Source organism: Crassostrea angulata, chromosome 6, assembly GCF_025612915.1.
Source record: "Crassostrea angulata isolate pt1a10 chromosome 6, ASM2561291v2, whole genome shotgun sequence".
Classification (NCBI taxonomy): Eukaryota; Metazoa; Mollusca; class Bivalvia; order Ostreida; family Ostreidae; genus Magallana; species Magallana angulata.
This window is the reverse complement of record NC_069116.1, coordinates 43570244-43590196: the sequence shown is the minus strand read 5'-3', so window position 1 is coordinate 43590196 and position 19953 is coordinate 43570244. Positions and strand designations below refer to the sequence as shown.

General features: G+C 30.8%; 2 protein-coding genes across 3 annotated transcripts; both read right to left on the bottom strand.

Moving 5' to 3' along the window:
- Positions 1–2601: 2601 nt before the first annotated feature.
- Positions 2602–10494, bottom strand: LOC128189915 (phospholipase A2-like). Of its 2 annotated transcripts, XM_052861724.1 has the most exons (6): positions 10437–10494; positions 9867–10003; positions 4952–5103; positions 4688–4847; positions 4203–4349; positions 2602–3911 (listed from the first exon to the last, which is right to left on the bottom strand). In XM_052861724.1, the coding sequence occupies exons 2-6, from the start codon at positions 9923–9925 to the stop codon at positions 3830–3832; spliced, it is 600 nt and encodes a 199-aa protein (XP_052717684.1). In that variant the 5' UTR covers positions 9926–10003; positions 10437–10494; the 3' UTR covers positions 2602–3829. The 2 variants fall into 2 exon arrangements, with proteins under 2 accessions (XP_052717684.1, XP_052717683.1); XM_052861723.1 differs by lacking the exon at positions 10437–10494 and having other exon boundaries at positions 2604–3911; positions 9867–10085.
- Positions 10495–14223: 3729 nt separating this feature from the next.
- On the bottom strand, positions 14224–19275 carry LOC128189916 (group 3 secretory phospholipase A2-like). Its single transcript, XM_052861726.1, has 5 exons — positions 19069–19275; positions 16228–16379; positions 15915–16074; positions 15578–15724; positions 14224–14370 (listed from the first exon to the last, which is right to left on the bottom strand). Exons 1-5 carry the CDS (start codon positions 19248–19250, stop codon positions 14289–14291), a joined length of 723 nt encoding a protein of 240 aa, XP_052717686.1. The 5' UTR covers positions 19251–19275; the 3' UTR covers positions 14224–14288.
- Positions 19276–19953: the final 678 nt, after the last annotated feature.

Here is a 19953-nt window from a genome sequence, read left to right as displayed (position 1 = left end):
ATACAGATACATGTATGTGTCCCCAAAATATAATGAATGCAACTCTAAGTTTTAAGATATTTAAAGTCAGAATGAGATATAATTTGAAATAAATAGACTACTTCGACTGTACACAAACAAACAAAAGTGATTAACAAAATATTGGCGTATGTTGTGCAAAATGTTAAACGAAAAAAATATCAATATATTGTTACCTTGTATTAAATTATAGCGTCATATCTTGTCGCAATGTTTAAAAAAATCGGTACTTTAATACATATTACATGATGAATGTATGGCATTCGATTGACTGAAATGTTACTGAAAGGCAAAAAAAAAAAAAAAAAAAAAAAAGAATAAAAGAACAAAAAAGGAAAAATTGAATGACAGAACTTTGTCATTTAGTCACCTTTCCAGACGTTTGACCGTTTACAGTTAACGTGTTCTTTCTTTCGAATTCCGTGTTATGATGAACGTTATTTATATTAATTGTTTTTACATATTTTCCATTAAAAAAACCACATATCGATAAATCGTTTGTAAAACAAAGTGCCAATCATACACAATCATATATAAAACCACACATATTCACGGACCTACGCAAGTCTTGTTAGCTGAATCCCAGTAAGTGCTTGGACAACATCCATTCAAGAAGCTAAAACACAAATGTAATTAGTTTTAAATGGTTCATTAAATAGTGCGAGACAATTTAAATTGACATATTTGAGTTACATGTGTTACTAATAAAACAGTTATTTAAAAACACTAACAGTGGGTTAGTGTTATATTCTAAATTTTGGCAATTATAAAAACAATACTTTGTCTACTAGTTTAAAACAGTCCTTCAATGCAGATTATGATCTGCGCCGTTTCATTAATAAGCAATAAATTATGAAATAAAAACACGATTTATTTTATTAAAACTACTTAAATCACTATGCAATTAACACATTTAAAATTTCAAAATTTCATCTTTATTGATATAAAATAAATATCTAATAGATTGCTTACTTTAAACACGGCCCTTTTCCTTTGGCTCTTTTGCAGAACACAAAAAAGGTCAATATATTAACAAATATAATGAATTTAAACATTTTGTATTTTATTCAACTAAGTCATTTAAAACACACATAACAGTCTGTATGAATAGCAAATGCAAACTTCCTTGATTTTGGATCAATTGATACATGCTATTTTTATGTTTTATTTTCATGAACGGATTTACGATAACATGATGCCAGTGAATTGTCATTTATATGCTGCATTCTCAAACCACAATATAACATAAATTTGGTTTAGATTGAATACTTGCAATATACATTGTATGCATTTTTTCAATATATTGACAATTATTTATTTTTAATTTTTAAATAAAAAAAGATTGTAGTGGGGCAATCATATAGTTTTTTCTGAGGTCTCTCTCATCTACAATCGACACCATTATTGAATGAGGAAACGATTACTTCTTTAATTTTTATGTTGTTGCCTTTTTTGTCTTTTTTTTGGGGGGGGGGGGTTGCGTATTTTTTCTTCTTATAATAATTTTTACTTTTTTGTATTTTCCGTTATCATCCCTTAATTTTTGCTGTCTATGCATTTTATGTTTGAACATTATTTATTTCCATACACCATACTTATATTATCAATTTCTTATCTTGATCTTGATTGAAGGGAGAGGATAAAAATACGCCCCTCCTGCTGTCCGATCTTATTTCATTTTGAAATAAAATATTGTTTAAATGAATAACGAAACAAACATTTTAATCATTAAGATCCATAAAAAATCATAAAAATGACTTTGTGAACCTATTTGAATTGAAAATTTAAGAGAATTGGGCACACAAAAATGAATGATTTCAAACTACATAATAACGGTTGTAAATTATTATCCTTTCAGTTGAATGAATGAGAACTTCAGAATTCAGAATTTCAGAAAAGTAGATGACAAAATTATGTTTATTTTCATATCCTTTTGTAGAACAAGTCTCTTCCTGGGCATTCCATATATTAAATCATAACGATTATAGTATCGGAAAAATCTTATTTAAATTGGTTTGATGTGATGCTACGAACAAAATCATAGCAACATTTTAAAACTGAAGATATGATACTTTTTTTTCAAATTTAAATGGCCTTTAGGGTATAAATCCTGAATTATCCTTAAGTTTCTCAAAATCATTCTCAATTCAGCAATATGTCATTACCGCTTAAAACAGTTAACGCTGTATTAAATGTCATTGGTTGTTCAGAGAGATTACAATGTTTGTGTTTTTCATTATGCTACATAAGTTATTAACCCTCTGCAAATTTTACAATGAAATTCTAACAAATTTAAGAATAATGAAGACAAAATTCATGTTATATATATATATATATATATATATATATATATATATATATATATATATGCTGTTGAATGTTGACAATAAACGTAAATATTCATCGTCACATAATGTCAAAAGCTTTATTCTAGCATTTATGCTCAGTCACATGCACTGATCAAAACATTGTAGTTAAAAAAGAAATAATAAATGGACTGCATAGAGAAATTTAAATGTCATTGTAGCGATAAAAAATTGACAACCCATTGCCCAGTGGTGGCTTTAAAACTTTTTTTGATGCTAGTTGCCTTTGTAGAAAAAACGTCACTAAAATGGACAGTCTTATTAGCCCCATAGTCGTACCTAAAGATAATGGACAAACAGTTTTCTTGCCCAGTCAACTGCATCGCATCAGTAAACGTAGTAAGGCTGGCTCAAAAACATACTCAGGTGATGTCCTCAGAAAAATCAATAACCTTTGTTTCACTATTAAGACAGAAATCAAAGAGCCTGTTGGGAAACACTTTAATCTCAGTAGTCACAAATAGAAATATATGACAGTAGTAGTTATTGACCATGTTCCTCGGTGAAGGGACACCGAGAGGAAAAGCAAATAAAAGTTCTAGATGCACAAAATCACATCATTCAGATCCGACAGCATGAATAAGCAGAATGATTTCATCAAAATGAACGCCTTTAAACAGCTTTATCGTATCTCCTGGTACCCATAGAGTAAAGTTTACTAATTCTATAAGTTCAACTAAAATGAAAATAATAAATGTAGTTGTTGATTTATCTTATAATAAATGTTTCAAGTAAATCGTAGACGGAATCCCAAATATGAAATATTTTCATACGACAAAAGTATTTACAAATGGAACTTATAAAGAATAAAGATAGTTTTTAAATCGATGTAGGCAACATACTTTCTCCCATTTACTACAAATCCAGAGGTTAAAAACATAGAATAAAAAGACAAAAAAGCTGCTAGTTACATGCATAACAATAAAACCAGGCAGTGCGTATATCATGGCACAGTCTAATACAAAAATACAGTGCACACTTAAGTATTTCCGTGTTTATATTATTAGTTGTCTTATTAAAACAATACTTAATGACTCTATAAATACAATAAATCTCTACACGTTAACAAAAGAATCTGAGTATCAACAAGTTTAGTTTTGTATCAACAAAACCATCATGATATTGGGTATATGTCAGTAGCATTACCTTTAACAAAGTACACTTTAGTCCCTCAAATCTAGTTCTATGAGTAACAGTATCAACTTCCTAACTTATACACAAAGAGCCACGAAAAATTAAAAAAAAAAACCACGAAATTTGATTTTTAGATTTTATTCTGATTATATTTGATGCAACTTATTTGTGACTTTTAAATCTCTGGGCTCACCTTTAACATATGAAAATTTTTTCAGACAATCTACATCTTAATTGAAAAAATCAACTTCTATCGAATCTATTGTTACAAGCATGGAAAACTTAAGGAGAGGACAGATCATTCTAGTGTTCTACCAAATGTAATCTAGTTCATTGGGACCAAATTCATATTCATCTGCAACTTCTATCCAGCTATTGCAAGTACCCCACCATCTGAAAATAAAAAGAAAAGGTAACATAAAATGCAAATTTTAGTTTATATGAGGTCTGATCACGAAAAGTGCGGCATTATTTTTCAATATTCGCATTTATAGAATTCATACTGATAAACATATACATGAAGAAAAATATATGAAATAACTTGATATTTACACTTTGTGGTTACCCTTTTTATATTGGTTATTTCATCTACATGTATTTCAATTTCTAACAAAATAAAAATCCAACAATGAATGAATTATTTATAATTCAAATTGCTTTTGGTTTCGACGCTTAGTTACTTACGAATATCCTGTACAGATTCTTCTCTTTCTGATACAGTCCGGATCGAGAACATCGAAGTATATGAATCCAATCATGGCCGCATCAAAGGAATCCTCCTGTGCATTAGACAGGCAGTCATAGAATGTTTGTTCACAGTCACAAGATACCCTTGAAAATAAAACAAAATATACAATGATGAAAAAACGATGCAAATTGAAAAAAAATGAAATAAGATATACGATAATGAAAGAACTAATCAAATCCCTCGCGCCAAAAACGGTTTAAAAACCCAACCTAAAACTAATGATTGCCAGATTTGTATAAAATCTATATTGCATGTACCATCATGGATGTTATATTTACACAGTTTCATTATAATCATTATCCGGATAAATGATGCTGTTTTCAGATTTGTTGTGCCATAAATGGTATAAAAACTTGAACATTCTAAATGTTTAAATGTTCTGAATAATTATTAAAATGTATATGTGAGGGGTAAGTCTTGCCTTGTAAAGTCTCCATTATTTGTCAAACCGTATTTGCTTTGACCCGCTTCTATAAACATGTCGCAGTGGTCATGCTCACGACAACACATATCAACTTCCTCTGCCGTACCCAAATCATCGTAAGTGGCTGCGTCATCTCCGGCGCCGCACCATTTTGTTCCTTTATAAAAGAAGAAGGGATAGATAAGCCATAACCTTCTCAGAGACACAAGTCTAAGGGGTGGGGGCAATTGCTCTGAGAGAGAGAGAGAGAGAGAGAGAAACCTGGATAAATCACATCGAAATCCCGCCGACTAATTGCATGGGGAGCTTGGATTAGTTTTCTTAATTCATTCAGCTCTTCGTCACTCATAATTGATCGTATACTTTTTCCTTTTCCACTCTTTTTTCTTTCATTTTCGTATTTTTCCTTCAGACTACAATCAAAGTTAAAAAATAATATCCGGCATTATTTTCACATTGAGGTTTTCAGTAGATATATTTTTGAGTTTTTAATGTAAAGCAATTTAATACGTTGATGAATGTCAGAACCATTTCTTTTTTCAGCTTATTTCACACTTATAAATGCTTTAATAATTCTTACTTAAATTTACACTGTAGAAATGCTGCAAGAAGAATTAATTACCTTGATTTCCAGACATCAGTATCCCATCATCAATATATAAAAATTTAAGACGGAATGTTAGGAAATTTCTTATGGGATTCAATTCAACCGGTTGTAGAAAGCAATGAATTGATAATTCGTGGTATCGAAAACTTTATTGACATCGATTTTGACCTTCGGTCATTAAAATGTTTATATACACTCTTAACTTGTTTTCTTTATATTTTTTATCTATTTTACTAAGATTGCAATAAAGTTTATTTATATTCAAAACAAGCAGTTTATAATGTGAATTTTAAGATTACGTAACGAACATTATCAACATTATGCAAAGAGACTCGCGTAAAAACTCTTTATAACCGCATATCTTATTTTTATTTGAAAAAAAAAATATTTATGTTCTTTTACAAAAGGCGTTCTATCATTTATATTGACGAAAAAATGCTTGACAAAGGAATTTTCCCCCCATGTTCACAAGTGATTAATGACGCGATGGACGAAAAGCACTAAAGAATGATTTTTAAAATAGCCAGTTTCCCCATAAAAAAGAATAAATTTAAATTAAAATTGTTCCAGAATCACATATATGTACATATCGCCGTGCTCATCACTCAACGTCATTTATAAAACTTTACTGACACTGTTTAAAGTACAATATTTATCACATGTTTATAGTACTTCAAATCTAAAAGAGGAAAAAGAGTCAACAAATGATATATTGTATCTAGTAGGAGAGAGAGAGAGAGAGAGAGAGAGAGAGAGAGAGAGAGAGAGAGAGAGAGAGAGAGAGAGTGAGTTACAACGCACTTTTAAAAAAATCACGCCCTTTGAAAAAATATATCTACAGTGCGTTAAATTTGAGACCAAAGTCAACGCACTTTGAACAAAAAAGATTCAAAGTGCGTCAACATGATCGATATTAACGCACTTTGAAATATGAATTGTGCAGGGTTAAATATACAGTCTAGGTTTTTAGCGTACCTAATATAAGCAGTTCCTTGATGAACAACTTTTTCTCATAAACTAATGTTGTTCAACAATTTACACATTCATAACAGTTGAAATGATATTTTTGAAAATGGACAAAACTGTTCTTCCATTTTCAATCCGTTTACTTTGTGATTATTGATGCAGTAAATTAACGTCTTTACATTAATGATCTTTTATTTGCAGCAAAGTTTATGCCTTAACCCCGGTTTGCTAAAAACTCATGAAAATTTATATGAAGTGTCACCCCCTTTTTTCCAGTGAGAGTAGTACATGCGCACCAAAGTCTGCAAATAAATATAGACACTTAGTCGTACAGTTTACTTATTAAGATCTATAGGTCTAGATTTTGTAATCATTAGTATAATTTTTCAAAGTACGTTAATCGTCTCCATTTAAACAAATGTTGATATGCGCTCATAACTCACTTAAAAAAAATATTTCTTTGAAAATTTTGTTTAAGGGGCAGTGTCAAAAATGGTGACCGACTTGTTTTTTTCTTTCAATAAATTTCGAAGAAACCCTTCGAGGGGTTAAAACAAAGATTTAATTCAAATTAAGTTCAGTGAAAGCATTTTCTTGTTCATCGCTTTTACGAATGTCCTCGTTTTATTAATCAGAGGTTATATAATAGTGTCTGTAAAATTTATTTCCAAAAATCCAAAGTAAGTGTTGGGTTTTACTTTCATTTCATATAGGATCCTGTTTTCTTTATATAAATTGAATGTTTGACGGAGTCTAAACATTAAAAATAAAATCGTGTTTCCTTTTGAAGCTTTGATCAAGGGGAATATCAGGTTTGAATATGTTTGAGCCGAAAAAATAAGTTCTAAATTTTTTTTCCAAGAAATAAAATTCTTATTCTTTAGAAAAACTATAATGTATATAAAAAGAACTGCACAATATAAAATTTAACAAAGTGAATAAAAAGAATTTTTCAATACTATTATGTTACTTTAAATTATTATTGACATCCTTTTTGTTTTAGATAATGTATTTTCAATTCAGCAACCCAGATTTAAAAAAAAAGACATGGAACGGACATTGATTACAAAGAGGGGGAAACTTTGAGATCTGTGTCTTTACCTTATTTAAAACTTAACAACTGACGTTAAAATTTACTGATCATTAAATTACTTTGCGCATTGTAAATATTTGAACTAAAAAGGTAATATTCGAAAAAAAAAAATAGTGGCTACTTTTTACTTCAAATTGCTGAAATTAATGGAAAACATCTTCTATGTCTGGTAAAGAAAGAGGAAGGAAGGGGACCTTCTTTCATTAATTTTAAATAATTTTCATTAATGTTTGCAAAGAAATATACACACGTAATAATACTGTTTTACTTGAAACCGTATCTTAATAATTTTCAAAAAATCGAAGTAATTGTTGCGTGTTTTTTTTTCATTTTATAAAGGACCCAGTCTGCTTTATAAATTGAATGTATGACGGAGTCTTATTATAAAGAGATAAATCCTGTTTCCTTTTGAACCTTTGATTGAAATCAATATCAGGTCTGAAGATGTTTCAGTCGAAAAAAAATTCTAAATTTCTTTTTCCAAGAAATTAAAATCTTATTCTTAAGAAATACATGTACCATTATATAAATAAGATATTTTAATAATAATCTTCAAAGTTGGCTAAAACAGCATTTTCTCATTAAAAGGGTTACATGTAGTTCTGCATGGTTTTTGGTTTCAGGACCGGCTTGTCTCCCAAAAATCACAGCTATTTTTATAAGTTTTGTTGAAAGGAATAAACTAAGATAGAATTTTTTAGGGGCAAAAGACAAACACTTCGGAAACTAATTGCTTACATAGTGCTCTATATTTACATTGAACAGTGTAAATACTAGATAGCTCAGTATGTTTAACTGTTAGCTATGCATGTCACACTTTTTGTTTTTTATGCCCTAGTTTGATACCATCTGTGGTATGCATTTTGTATATTATTTAACCTTGATCTTCTTCCTTTAATGCACATTTGCTTTTTGAACTAAAGATATCGATGGAAAAAGTATAAACTTAATTACATGTAAAATCAACCAAACGGAACTATACCTTCGCTTTATTTGGGGACAAGAATCCTTCACTCTGTGTTACTGGAGGCAAGTACGAAATAAAAAAATAATACCGATCAAGAACTTTTTAGCTGAATCAGTGGTGAGCTATGGTGTTGGGTTATCAATCGGACGCGGGCGAGGAGCACACAAAAAATTATAGCTTAGTTATAAGCAAAAATCCAGACAGAATTGGCTGTGTTTAATAAATCCAATATGGCAGCGATGGGTACTTTGTGTATTTTTAGGTCTATAAATCTGGTCAGGTTTTCAAGCTGTAGTGCTACATTTTAGTATCGACATAACCTCTTTAATTTATTTTTTTCTCCATAATTTGCATTTCTTACACGGCTGACATTTATCGGAATTAAGTGTATAATTTCCAAAGAAAAATTTAAATGAATTGGAGTAAGACTAACGGGATTAGCAACTTCTCTACCGCCATGTTTACATTTACTTCCGAAAACGTCATGCACGTTTTGGAAAAATCGCAAATTCTGTGTTATCCTCCAACATTATGGACCTAACCACTTAAAATATCTGTACCATTGAAATACATTGATACAAGAACTTTCTTGTCAATCGTTCTTAAATAAACAAGTTCAAATAAAAAAAATAATGTAAAACATTGCTTCTGATTAAAACATATGATTTTAATAGAATAGAAGAAGATTGATGCATAAAACAACCTTTGAAATCGCTTTCGATAGTTGCTTATAAAGTTCATGCATCGTATCATAGAAAGTAAACTGAAAATAAAATTTGAAGATAATAAAGTAAAAAAAGCGTCCATAACTCATACTGCTCGGACAACGACGATGAAATTTTTTTCACTATACATTATGAGAATTAGAACCTAGTTGTTTACTAAGTATGGCCTAAAATCAATAAACGGAACGGAAATCGGTGTGCATTTGTAAAGACAGAAACCAATGCCGATCCTACAGGTCAATTTTTTTGTTCTATACAATTGATCCTTTTCGTAGACAGTTAAAATCCAAGTAGGTAATAGGCAACTACAAAATGTACTAGTATGCATTTCAATCGAATGAAAAATTTCCGTTGCCCAACGATCGCGTAAAATGTGACAGATGTACAATAATAAATAAATATTTGCCAACTCGTTAAGTGTTTCTCGATTTCACAAAAACGGTTACTTTATGCCGTTTTCCGACAGGTTCCCTCAACTTTTTTGAAGACAATCTCACTTATTATGTTGGTGCTTCCGCAAATATCTATCTAAGGACATGTCTTTATCAGATGACCTCTGGTTTGCCCTTTTAGAGCGTCTGTAGGTTTTTCTTTATGTAATACGATATTTTAATTATTTCAGTTATATTATTAAACTTTAAAGTCTTTAGAATAAGGACTCGTCAATACTAACCAAGGGAAATATGCTTAAAATGCTAATGAAATGCAATGAAACATTTCCTTATTGTTTATTTTAATGTGTACATTAAAAGCTTTTATTTTTAACTGATTATACGTTGAAAGCATCCTACATAAGTTCACACATGTATTTGACTTACTTTAGGATGGGTCGCTGCAGCTTGATTGTTCTCCCACGGACTTTGAAGGTGTACACCATGTCGTGGGACCTTAGAAACAGCGTCACGTTTCCCTTGTACGGGGGATCTTGTTTCTTGTGTCCCTTTTTACCACATACCTGGCAAACAAAAACGGAGACAAAAATTATCATTAGTAGCTTCATTTTGAAGGAAGAGATGTAAGAAGACTCCCTGAAAAAAGACTAGAACTGCAGCTTTATATGGATAGTTTTAGCCACGCATGCGCGTCTAGTCAAAACGCCTTTCAGTTGAAATAAATAATATGTTTGCATAAACATTTCTGTTGGTGTTGAATCTGATTAATTTTTTTTCGACAAAGTATTTGTTATCTTGATGACATACAATTGACTGAACTTGTTTTCTTTCAAAAATATTTTTTCTTCATTTGAAGATCAGTACGTAAACATGAATATTAAAACATTCTCAGAAAAAATAGATTACTATTAAAAAGAAATGTCCTACATAGACATAGAAACGTGTGACGTCAAATTCAAATTATGGTTGATAATATTCTAGTTTTTAGAGCCTTACCTTTGATGCCTTGAATACACATGATCAGTCTCGCGGACAAATTTCTGGGAACTGGAAGATCATACCGGATACATGTATATCATATTATAATTATTTAAGTTACTGATGTGTAAGGATGCAAACCGACAACCAGTAGTGGTATAATCTTTATTAAATTGCTAAAAAATTGATACGAGTATTGACATGTTAAGTATGGGGGTTGATCCACACTAAAGGTATCGCACAGTATGATAGAAAATGATATATGTATGTCAGCATTTGCACAATCATGATCCTAATTTGAATCGAAAACTGGTTTTAATTTGGTTAAATAATTTTGTAAAAGTTCACCATAATCTAAACACGCAAAGAGTATTGTATAGAGAGTGTCTCATTGCCATGATCGTCGAAGTTAAATTAAAGGAATATGAAAATAGAAAAGGCTACCTACAGATGTGTCGGAAGTTTAAAATATTAAGAAGACATTTGATTATATTTAATATTCAATTCATTTTTAAGTAACTAAACATGATGGCACATAACCATGTTACAGATCATTAAAGCAATGTGTTGTCAAAATAACAATTTACATCTTCACATCAGACCAAACTGTCATGTCACTAATAATACCGAACTGCATATACAAAAATATAAATACCATTGCACTCTACCATAAGAAGCCAAAAATGGTTTACTGATGTAGTAAATATACTCTAGATCTTGCACTAAGAAAAATTCTTAACGGCTGTCGCTGACATAAAAGCATACCGGTACATCTATAATGTTAACAGACAATCAAAGATTAAGCGTACCATATTAAAAAGGTTTGCAAATTATTTGAAGGCACTGACCATTACAAAACGTATTGTGTGAAAGAAATACTTACGAAATTTCAAGAAACCATAGATTATAAAAACATCCTTGCATGACCAATGTTCAAAATCGATATAAAGAATTTTAACATTCCTTGATTAAAAAAAAATCAAACGCGTTTGGTGGGGATTTTTTCCCACTGTATACACAGTCAAAAGTACCTTTTTATATATTTTTGTTTTGTATTATGCAAGGTTTTGATTTGAATCTGAAGTTCTGAATTTTTAATGTTTGTATTTAGAAATTGAATGTGTAATTGGATTGAATTTAATTCTGTTTTGATGATATCGATCTAACCGGGGATGATCATAAAGCAGTGGAGAGAACGATTTTTCTTACAAAATAAGAAGTAGGGCGACAAACAAATTGAACTTACCATTATTAACTTTTAAACCATGAAAAAACACAGTTTTGAAACAGAAAAAGTCTATAATTTTTTAAATAAAATCATTGAAATTTTAACTCGATGACAAACTCTGACATTGAACATTGGTCCATTTGTAATTCAGTATACATCCCATTGAAAGTTCGTCATTGAATTCAGCGATTCCAACTCAAACAACTCTCTGAATTGTTTTCTTTTCACTTTATACAACCCAAAGTGTGTTAAAACACAACTACCAAATAATAAATGTTGGTAAAACCATGAACCATATTATACTAAAAAATATATTAAAGCCAGAAACAATAAAAAATTTCGGAAAGCACCGGATGACGTAATGACAAAATGCAACAATCGAAGGACCATATATATATATATATATATATATATATATATATATATATATATATAAAGTTTGTATCTAAATCAATGTCATGATTATTTTGATACAGTAAAATGTACAGAAGAATGATCGGTGTATTTATGTTTTTACTCGATTGCTACCCTTCCATTTGTTTTATTTGAGTACATATCCGAGTCAATCAGGTGCCCTTATGCTCTCTTTAGACGTTAGCAACCCTTTTGTAAAACTTGAACATGCTAATTTAACTTTCTTTTTAAAAACTATCAAGTCAGTATGGATTAGGTTAGAAAGAGTATCACAAAAATATCTCTACCTTGAAGCAAAACATGGGCATTGGTTAGTTGTTTCAAACCAGTGTGACATACATCTGTCTATTTCATTTTTTTTAAAATTTAACTGTTAATCTGTACTTACATAATCTGTGCATATGTTGCTAAGGATCGGTGTCATTTTTGAACTTGGTTTGATTGCAAGAAGTAAATATTTTCAAATTACCAATAATTTAGAAAATATTTACAATCTACAGAAAGTTCACGTTCTTCTGAGTTAGGGAGAGGACTGCGACTATCAACAATCTAAGTACTAAACAGGCGAGGAATTTGATAGATCCGGGACAGAACAGCTGACCCAATAAAAGACATATATGGTTACATCGTTATACACTAGTTAGTACTGTGCTCACAGTTCTGTTTGAGCCTTCTAGTGACCGTGACAAGTAGGCTCAAACAGAATTATGAGCACAGCGCATAACGATTGATTTAAAGTGATAAACGGGGGCTGGTTGACATCCACATTCGAAAAAAGGGTCTAAAATCTTGGTCAGGGAATGGTGTCTGCCACAAAATCGTTGTCATATCAAAGGTTACGTGTACACAGTTTCTTCTGCCAGATATTGCAAGGCAATTTGAAAACAGTTACAAATATATTCCTTTTAACATTATGAATGATCTTGTTCGTTCAATGTCTAAATCATAATGTAGAAATATTTAGCACACATTAATACTAGCTAAAGCTAGATAGAGCACTTGTAACAATTAAAGATGAAACGTCGCCTGACTTATTTAAGTATGTCACAGATCAAACTAGATTTTAAACAAGATTACTTTCAAGTTGTTTCACAGATCATATTATGGTAATTAAATAACGCTATGCACTTCGTTTATTTTTTTATTTGGGAATAAATTTTCCACGTATGAACTGATAGTAATAAAATAAATGTTTTTCCTTTACTGTATTCATCTCACTTTCTATGTATGATTTATAAAGTGGATCACATTTACATGTAGGTTGTAAAAGTTTGGGTTGAATACACTTAAAATACTGGGGGTTTTTTGGCATAAAATTACATTTGTTATGAGTCTCTTATAAATAATTTGAAAAAAAAAAAATAAAAGGCAACACGTTGGTTTGAACCGATTGGTCTGGCTGATAGCCTAAATGTAAAATTCCGCAGGAGTGTAATATACAATACCTCCTAACTTGTTAGAACTGATTTATTTCATGAATCTTGTTTTATTTCATGCAATTAATCCATCTTCATCGTCAGTTGTATGGTCATTGTTAAGTCATCATGAAATTATTTTCAAAACTTTATTTACCTTTGGCTGATTCCGCCATTAGTAACAAAAATGTGTGGTCAAAGTAAATAAGAAACGGTTTTAATTTAGGTTCTTTTTAAAACGATTTTGTTTACGGACATGTTCACTGCTCGTTAACAAACAGGCTGGTATTATGTTAAACGAGGATAACTCGTTTTGTTGTAGTCCAATTATAGACGTGGCAGTAATAACCTATTTACAAAGCTTCCAGAAAAACATATGGCAAAAATCTTGATACTAAGATTTTACAGATTTACTGTAAAGCAACTTCAATTCGCGTGCGAGAAATTTTCGCGAGGTTTGCGAGAGCCTGGTCATTGCAAATATAGCTCGCCGTTCAGCTATATTTTTTTACGTATGTTTGTTATAATAACAAGACTTTGGATAAGTGTTTTGTTGCGAAAATAAGTCGTCGCGAATTAGTTTATCCCTGGTAAATCTCGAAATTAAACCGCCGCAAATAAAAGTTGATTTACAGTATTTGGATTTGTTTTGTTGAGATATTTACTTAATGGTTTTCTTAATTTACTTCAATGAAAAAAAAGCATTCATACAATCTACATTTATTGGAATTTTAAAGTCATTAAAGTCATTCGAATCTACTGTTCATCTATTGAAAAACTAAGAAGAGGACAGATACAGATAATTCTAGCGTTCTACCAGATGTAATCAAGTTCATTGGGAGCAAATTCATATTCATCAGCAACTTCTGTCCAGCTATTGCAATTACCCCACCATCTGAAAAGATATAGAAAAGTTAGCAACATAAAAATGCAAAACTTATATTCTCTAATGACATTATAAAAAGAAGCCCTCTTTAAACAACTGGCGAAACACATATTGCCATATTTTTATCAGCTCTAAAAGTCTTTATTTTAAAAAGAAATGGTCGACAGATTGAAAAAAAAATAGATAAAAAAAGTAAATTTTTACACAAATCTGTAAATGTAATTACAATAACACCGCCGATCACAAAATCCAAAAAGATTAAAACATATCTTAAGAAAATTCCGTCTTTAAAATCTTGTTCAAATCTCATCTAAATTATGCTGATTTTTCAAATAAATATTATAATGGTTTGGGTATATTCATTTACCTGATCCCTCAAACAATTTTTTTTTCAATTTCTTGAAAATTTAAGTCTGTCGGTCTTGAAAAAGAACTGATTAGAAATGGTCCAAGTGTGAATTAAAGATATATTAGACAATCTGATAAATTTTAAGTAGTTACCAATTTTAAAATACTGTGGAATCATTAGAATTCGTGGTGGCTCAGTTTTCATGGTATTCGTGGTATTCGTGGGTAGCCCTCCCCCACCCCCACGAATTTACATCCTCAACGAAAACAAAGTTAGAAAGAGTTATCTTTGAAACTGAAAACTGAAAACCGGTGCATCCACGAAATTACATCCCCACGAATAAGCCAAAAACCTACAATCAACGAAAATTGGATCCCATGAATTTAAATGATTCCACAACTGTCCTAGCTAAAAAGTATTAGTTTGTTGAAATCCACATGTAAATACTGATCGACAAAATGCATGACTTAACATGGAAAAGACAAGTTTTTCTTTGTAGGGTAAGTCAAAATAGATATAACTTACATGTATATTGTTTGTTTGAAAATAAAACAGGACGAATAAACTAACAATAGTTGTATTTTTTAAAAATGATTTTTTTTTTTCAATTTTAAGTTCGCTGTGCCTTTGAATGGAACCGTTGACCATTCTGTGATGAAAAAGTATTACTATAGAAGAAAGAAAAGGTGAACAGGAAAATGTTGTTTAAAAGAGAAACGGTGAGGACTAACTAATTAACAGCATCTTCTCTCGCAAGTTTTATCCTCAAAATGTCAAAAATCCATATCAAAAGGCTAAAAAAACCCACGACATTAACAGATTATTTATAATTCAAATTGTTTTTGGTTTCGACGCTTAGTTACTTACGAATATCCTGTACAGATTCTTCTCTTTCTGATACAGTCTTGATCGAGAACATCGAAGTATATGAATCCAATCATAGCCGCATCAAAGGAATTCTCCTGTGCATTAGACAGGCAGTCATAGAAGGTTTGTTCACAGTCACACGACACCCTTTAAGAAAAATGTAATATATATGATAATGCAAGAACAACGCAAAGAAAAAACATTTCATCATATTGGATAAAGTTAACAACCGTTTCCTTGATTTGCTATGCTAGAAATGAAATTAAAGTATGAAAATCTTTTATGTTATGTGTCGTGGTTAATTATCAAAATAAAAAATGTGAGAAGAGAGTTTTACCTAGTATAAGATCCATCATTTGTCAATCCGTAGTTGCTCTGACCCGCATCTATTTTAAAGTCGCAGAGGTCATGCTCTCGACAACACATATCAACGTCCTCAGCGGTACCTAAATCTTCATAATTTGTCGCATCATTTCCGGTTCCGCACCATTTTGTTCCTGTCGAAAAAATAAGAATGGGTAAATCATATCTTGCATAAAGACCAGAGCACAATAGATTCCTATTGCTGAGAGAGAGAGAGAGAGAGAGAGAGAGAGAGAGAGAGAGAGAGAGAGAGAGAGAGAGAGAGAGAGAGAGAGAGAGATGGGAACCTGGATAAATCACATTGTAATCCCGAAGATTTATTGCATGAGGAGCTTGAATGAGATTCTTCAATTCTTTCAGCTCTTTGTCACTCAAAATTGATCGCAGACTTTTTTCTTTTCCGGCCTTTTTTCTTTCATTTTCGTATTTCTCCTTCAGGCTGCCAAATAAAACAAAGTGAAGTCTGACATTATTTAACTGTATATATGTTTTAACTTTTTAAAGAAATATATAAAACAATTCAAAACGTCGTTGAAATTGTGTCTGAACCAATTAATTTTTTCAGTTTGTTTCACACTTATAAGTAAGCATGCACTTTAATAGTTCTTTTTCAAAATCACACAGTAGAAAGGCTGCACAAATACATGTATTAAATGTCCACATCTGTAAACCAATGATCAATATAACTATAAAGGCAGAGCTAGGGTAGATCGAGAAGAAAACCATGAAGAGCTAGCGCTGTAGGAAACATTGAAGTGATAACTTTTGTGATAAAAAAAAATTGTCTACAACGATTTTGATACTCGGTCGTAAACAACATTTTTATAAACTCTTTAACTTTTTTTCTGAAAATGCAATGAAATTTATTTTTCTTCAAAACAAACAGTTTATGATGTAAAGTCAACCATAACCAAATGAATAGTTTACCTATCATGCAAATGGAACTCGTCTAAATCATTTTTAACCTTTGATAGAAATGGGGTGTTACAATGCACTTTTAATAAAAAAAAATTCAAAGTACGTCAATTTTTAGACCATGCCAACGCACCTTGATTTATTTTTATTTTCAAAGTTCGCTGATAAGGTCTATATTAACGCAATTTAAAAAATGAATTTTTCAGGGTCCTGTTGACATTCATAGGCCAAAAATTAAAGATATTTATTTTAACCTAGTTTAACTCAAAAGGATATTAAACAGAAAATCGATGCGGTTTAGACGAGTTCCAGCATGAAAAAAATCTGATTAGATAATGTTGATAAAAAACCTACATGTAAAAATAGTGATATTACAAAGGTCTTTTTTTTAATGTAGGACCTACGTGTAGTAGCAAACTGTCCTACCATTTTTCACTCTTTTTACTCTATGAATTTGTATGCAGCAATTTATGTAATTCCTTTATACCCGGGCTCTTTTTTTTTTTTGTTAAAACATTGGATTATGCGAGAACCAAAAATTGATTGATTTTAAGAGGATAAAATTTTATTACATTTATATTTTATGATCAATTTTAAGAGAATAAATATTTGTTTCATTTATATTTTAAATGGCTGTAATTTTATAAGCTTTTTGAACCAACGTGATGACAGTCCGTAACTAGAAGAGTACTTAGCTAGGACAATTTACCCAAAACTTAGGCGGCCGGTCGAGGTGACTTAAGTATGTCTTAAGTATTGTTTTCATACATTTAGAAGTTTTATTGTTAATTATTTCCATTCAGCATTTGAATACAGTGTTATTATCACATATTTACACAAAATCAATATCTAATATTCACCAATATGAAAATTTTGGTTTATTTAATATAAATTTTAACAGTGGTCATAATTAGCTGTATTATTTTCCATATGATATCTAACTGGACTGCTGAATAGGTTGTAAACACGTATTGGTCAGTTTACAGGCAGTCTTCGAGAAAGACATAAACTAGTGAATATTCGTCAAAACAAAGAAGTAACAACAATAGACTGAATACATTGCTTAAGATTCATCGCCTTGAGATTTTTAAAAATTTTAGGTACATACGTATTTATACTCATGCCACCTTGAATTTTGTGTCAGTACATTTACATCTTCTCCCATATAATATCAGAGATATCAAGAATAAACAAGCTATTAACCTAAGACAATGATCTTATTACCAATGCATTCAAATTCCACAGAAGTAATGAAAAATTTGTTTTTTACTTTTTAAAATAAGCAAGACTTAGTTAAGACATTGCTAAGTTTGCTTTATGTTACGGTATAAGACATACTTAAGTAGGACTTATGTAGGTCTTAAGATACCGCCGAAGTCCTACTTATGACCCTACTTAAGTCAAAATCTTATTAGCATGCTTTATGTTACGAGCCCCAGATGGCTTTGTCTTGTGAGTCGACGCTAACAATATCTCAAAGAACAGAATCTGTGTTATGGTGTAGCTTGCTTCATTAAATATTTCACTGAGAAAACGGAAAATATAATCTCTTCCCCCTTCCAAATGACGGTAAATAATATTCATCAGTGTTTACTAGGAAATAAAAAACGTTTAACCATATGAACACTTAATTAATAACACTGTTTACTTGTCAGAAACGAGGTCCAGTACATTTCATTTTCAATGTATCATCATTAATTTGGTTACCCGACAGTTGGGAAATATGTAAGAGTGGTATTGATAAATGTTTCTCGATTTCAGAATAGTCCATGCCTTGTTCCAATAGATTTCTTCAATGTTTTGGAAGGAAATCTCACTTATTATATTAATGCTTACCAAAAAATCTATCTTTGGACATGTCTTTATAACACGACCTTCATTTTTATACCTTCAAAACCACTTCTAGTTTTGCTCGCTCATTGGTAGATTTGAAATGATATAAATTCATGACAACGAAACAATTTTAGAAAGTTCGCCCTGGATCAGTAAGCGTATCAAGAGATACTTTGATAATAAAATTCGACAAATGTTCTCCCAATATTATCCAAATTTAAAACATTAGGAGTCTGTTCAACAAAATTCGCACTAGCAAATATGTTTTAACTGCTCATCACATGCAATTACTTACTGTTTATGCTATATTCTACATTTAAGGGTTTGATTATTGGCAGGTTTCACAACGAAAACTATCTGGATAAATTAACATGACTTACTTAAGGATGGGTCGCTGCAGCTTGATTGTTCTCCCACGGACTTTGAAAGTGTACACCATGTCGTGGGATCTTAGGAACAGCGTCAAGTTTCCCTTGTATGGGGGATCTTGTTTCTTGTGTTCCTTTTTCCCGCAAACAAGACAAACAAACACGGATACAAATAATACAAGCAATAGCTTCATTTTGAACGAATTAAGGAACTCCTTGCAAAAGTGAAATATATTAGATTATAAATGCAGCTTTATAAGGTGGGTTAATAGGGTTACTTTCTGGGTACGCATGTGCATTTCGCCAAAACGCCGTAAGGTGGGTTTGAATGTAAAATGTTTTCATGAATTTATGTGTAGGTGTTGAATTTGACCGACTTCAATGTTCAACAATTTATTTTCCATCGTAATGTTAAATCCTGAAGTAGTTTTTTTTTTATTATAATTTTCTCTTTTTTTTCATTTGAATATCAAGACATGATCATGAATATTAAAACATTTTGATGAAATAAAAAATAAAAGTTACATTAAGAAGATAAATTATAGGTCATGAATTTTCCCAAAACATTTGTCTTATGTGGAAAAATGTGTCATTAGAATCTGATTACGGATGTACACTGCATTTTTTATTTCATTTACAGCCTTGCCTTTGTATCTTTTATATATTTATTAAAGTCACCAGGATACACTTCAAAGGAATAGATCAAAATACCAGATATTGTTTGAGTATATCGACGTTCAATGATGCAGAGCAAATATCAACATTGGCAAAAACAAGAATATTTTTTTGAGTATGTCGAATGATGAAACATTTTGGAGATAAGTTTTATGACGAAAGTTAACTTAATTTAAAAAGTATTTATTCAAGCAGTCTTGCAATTTTTTTTATAAGCTAGAG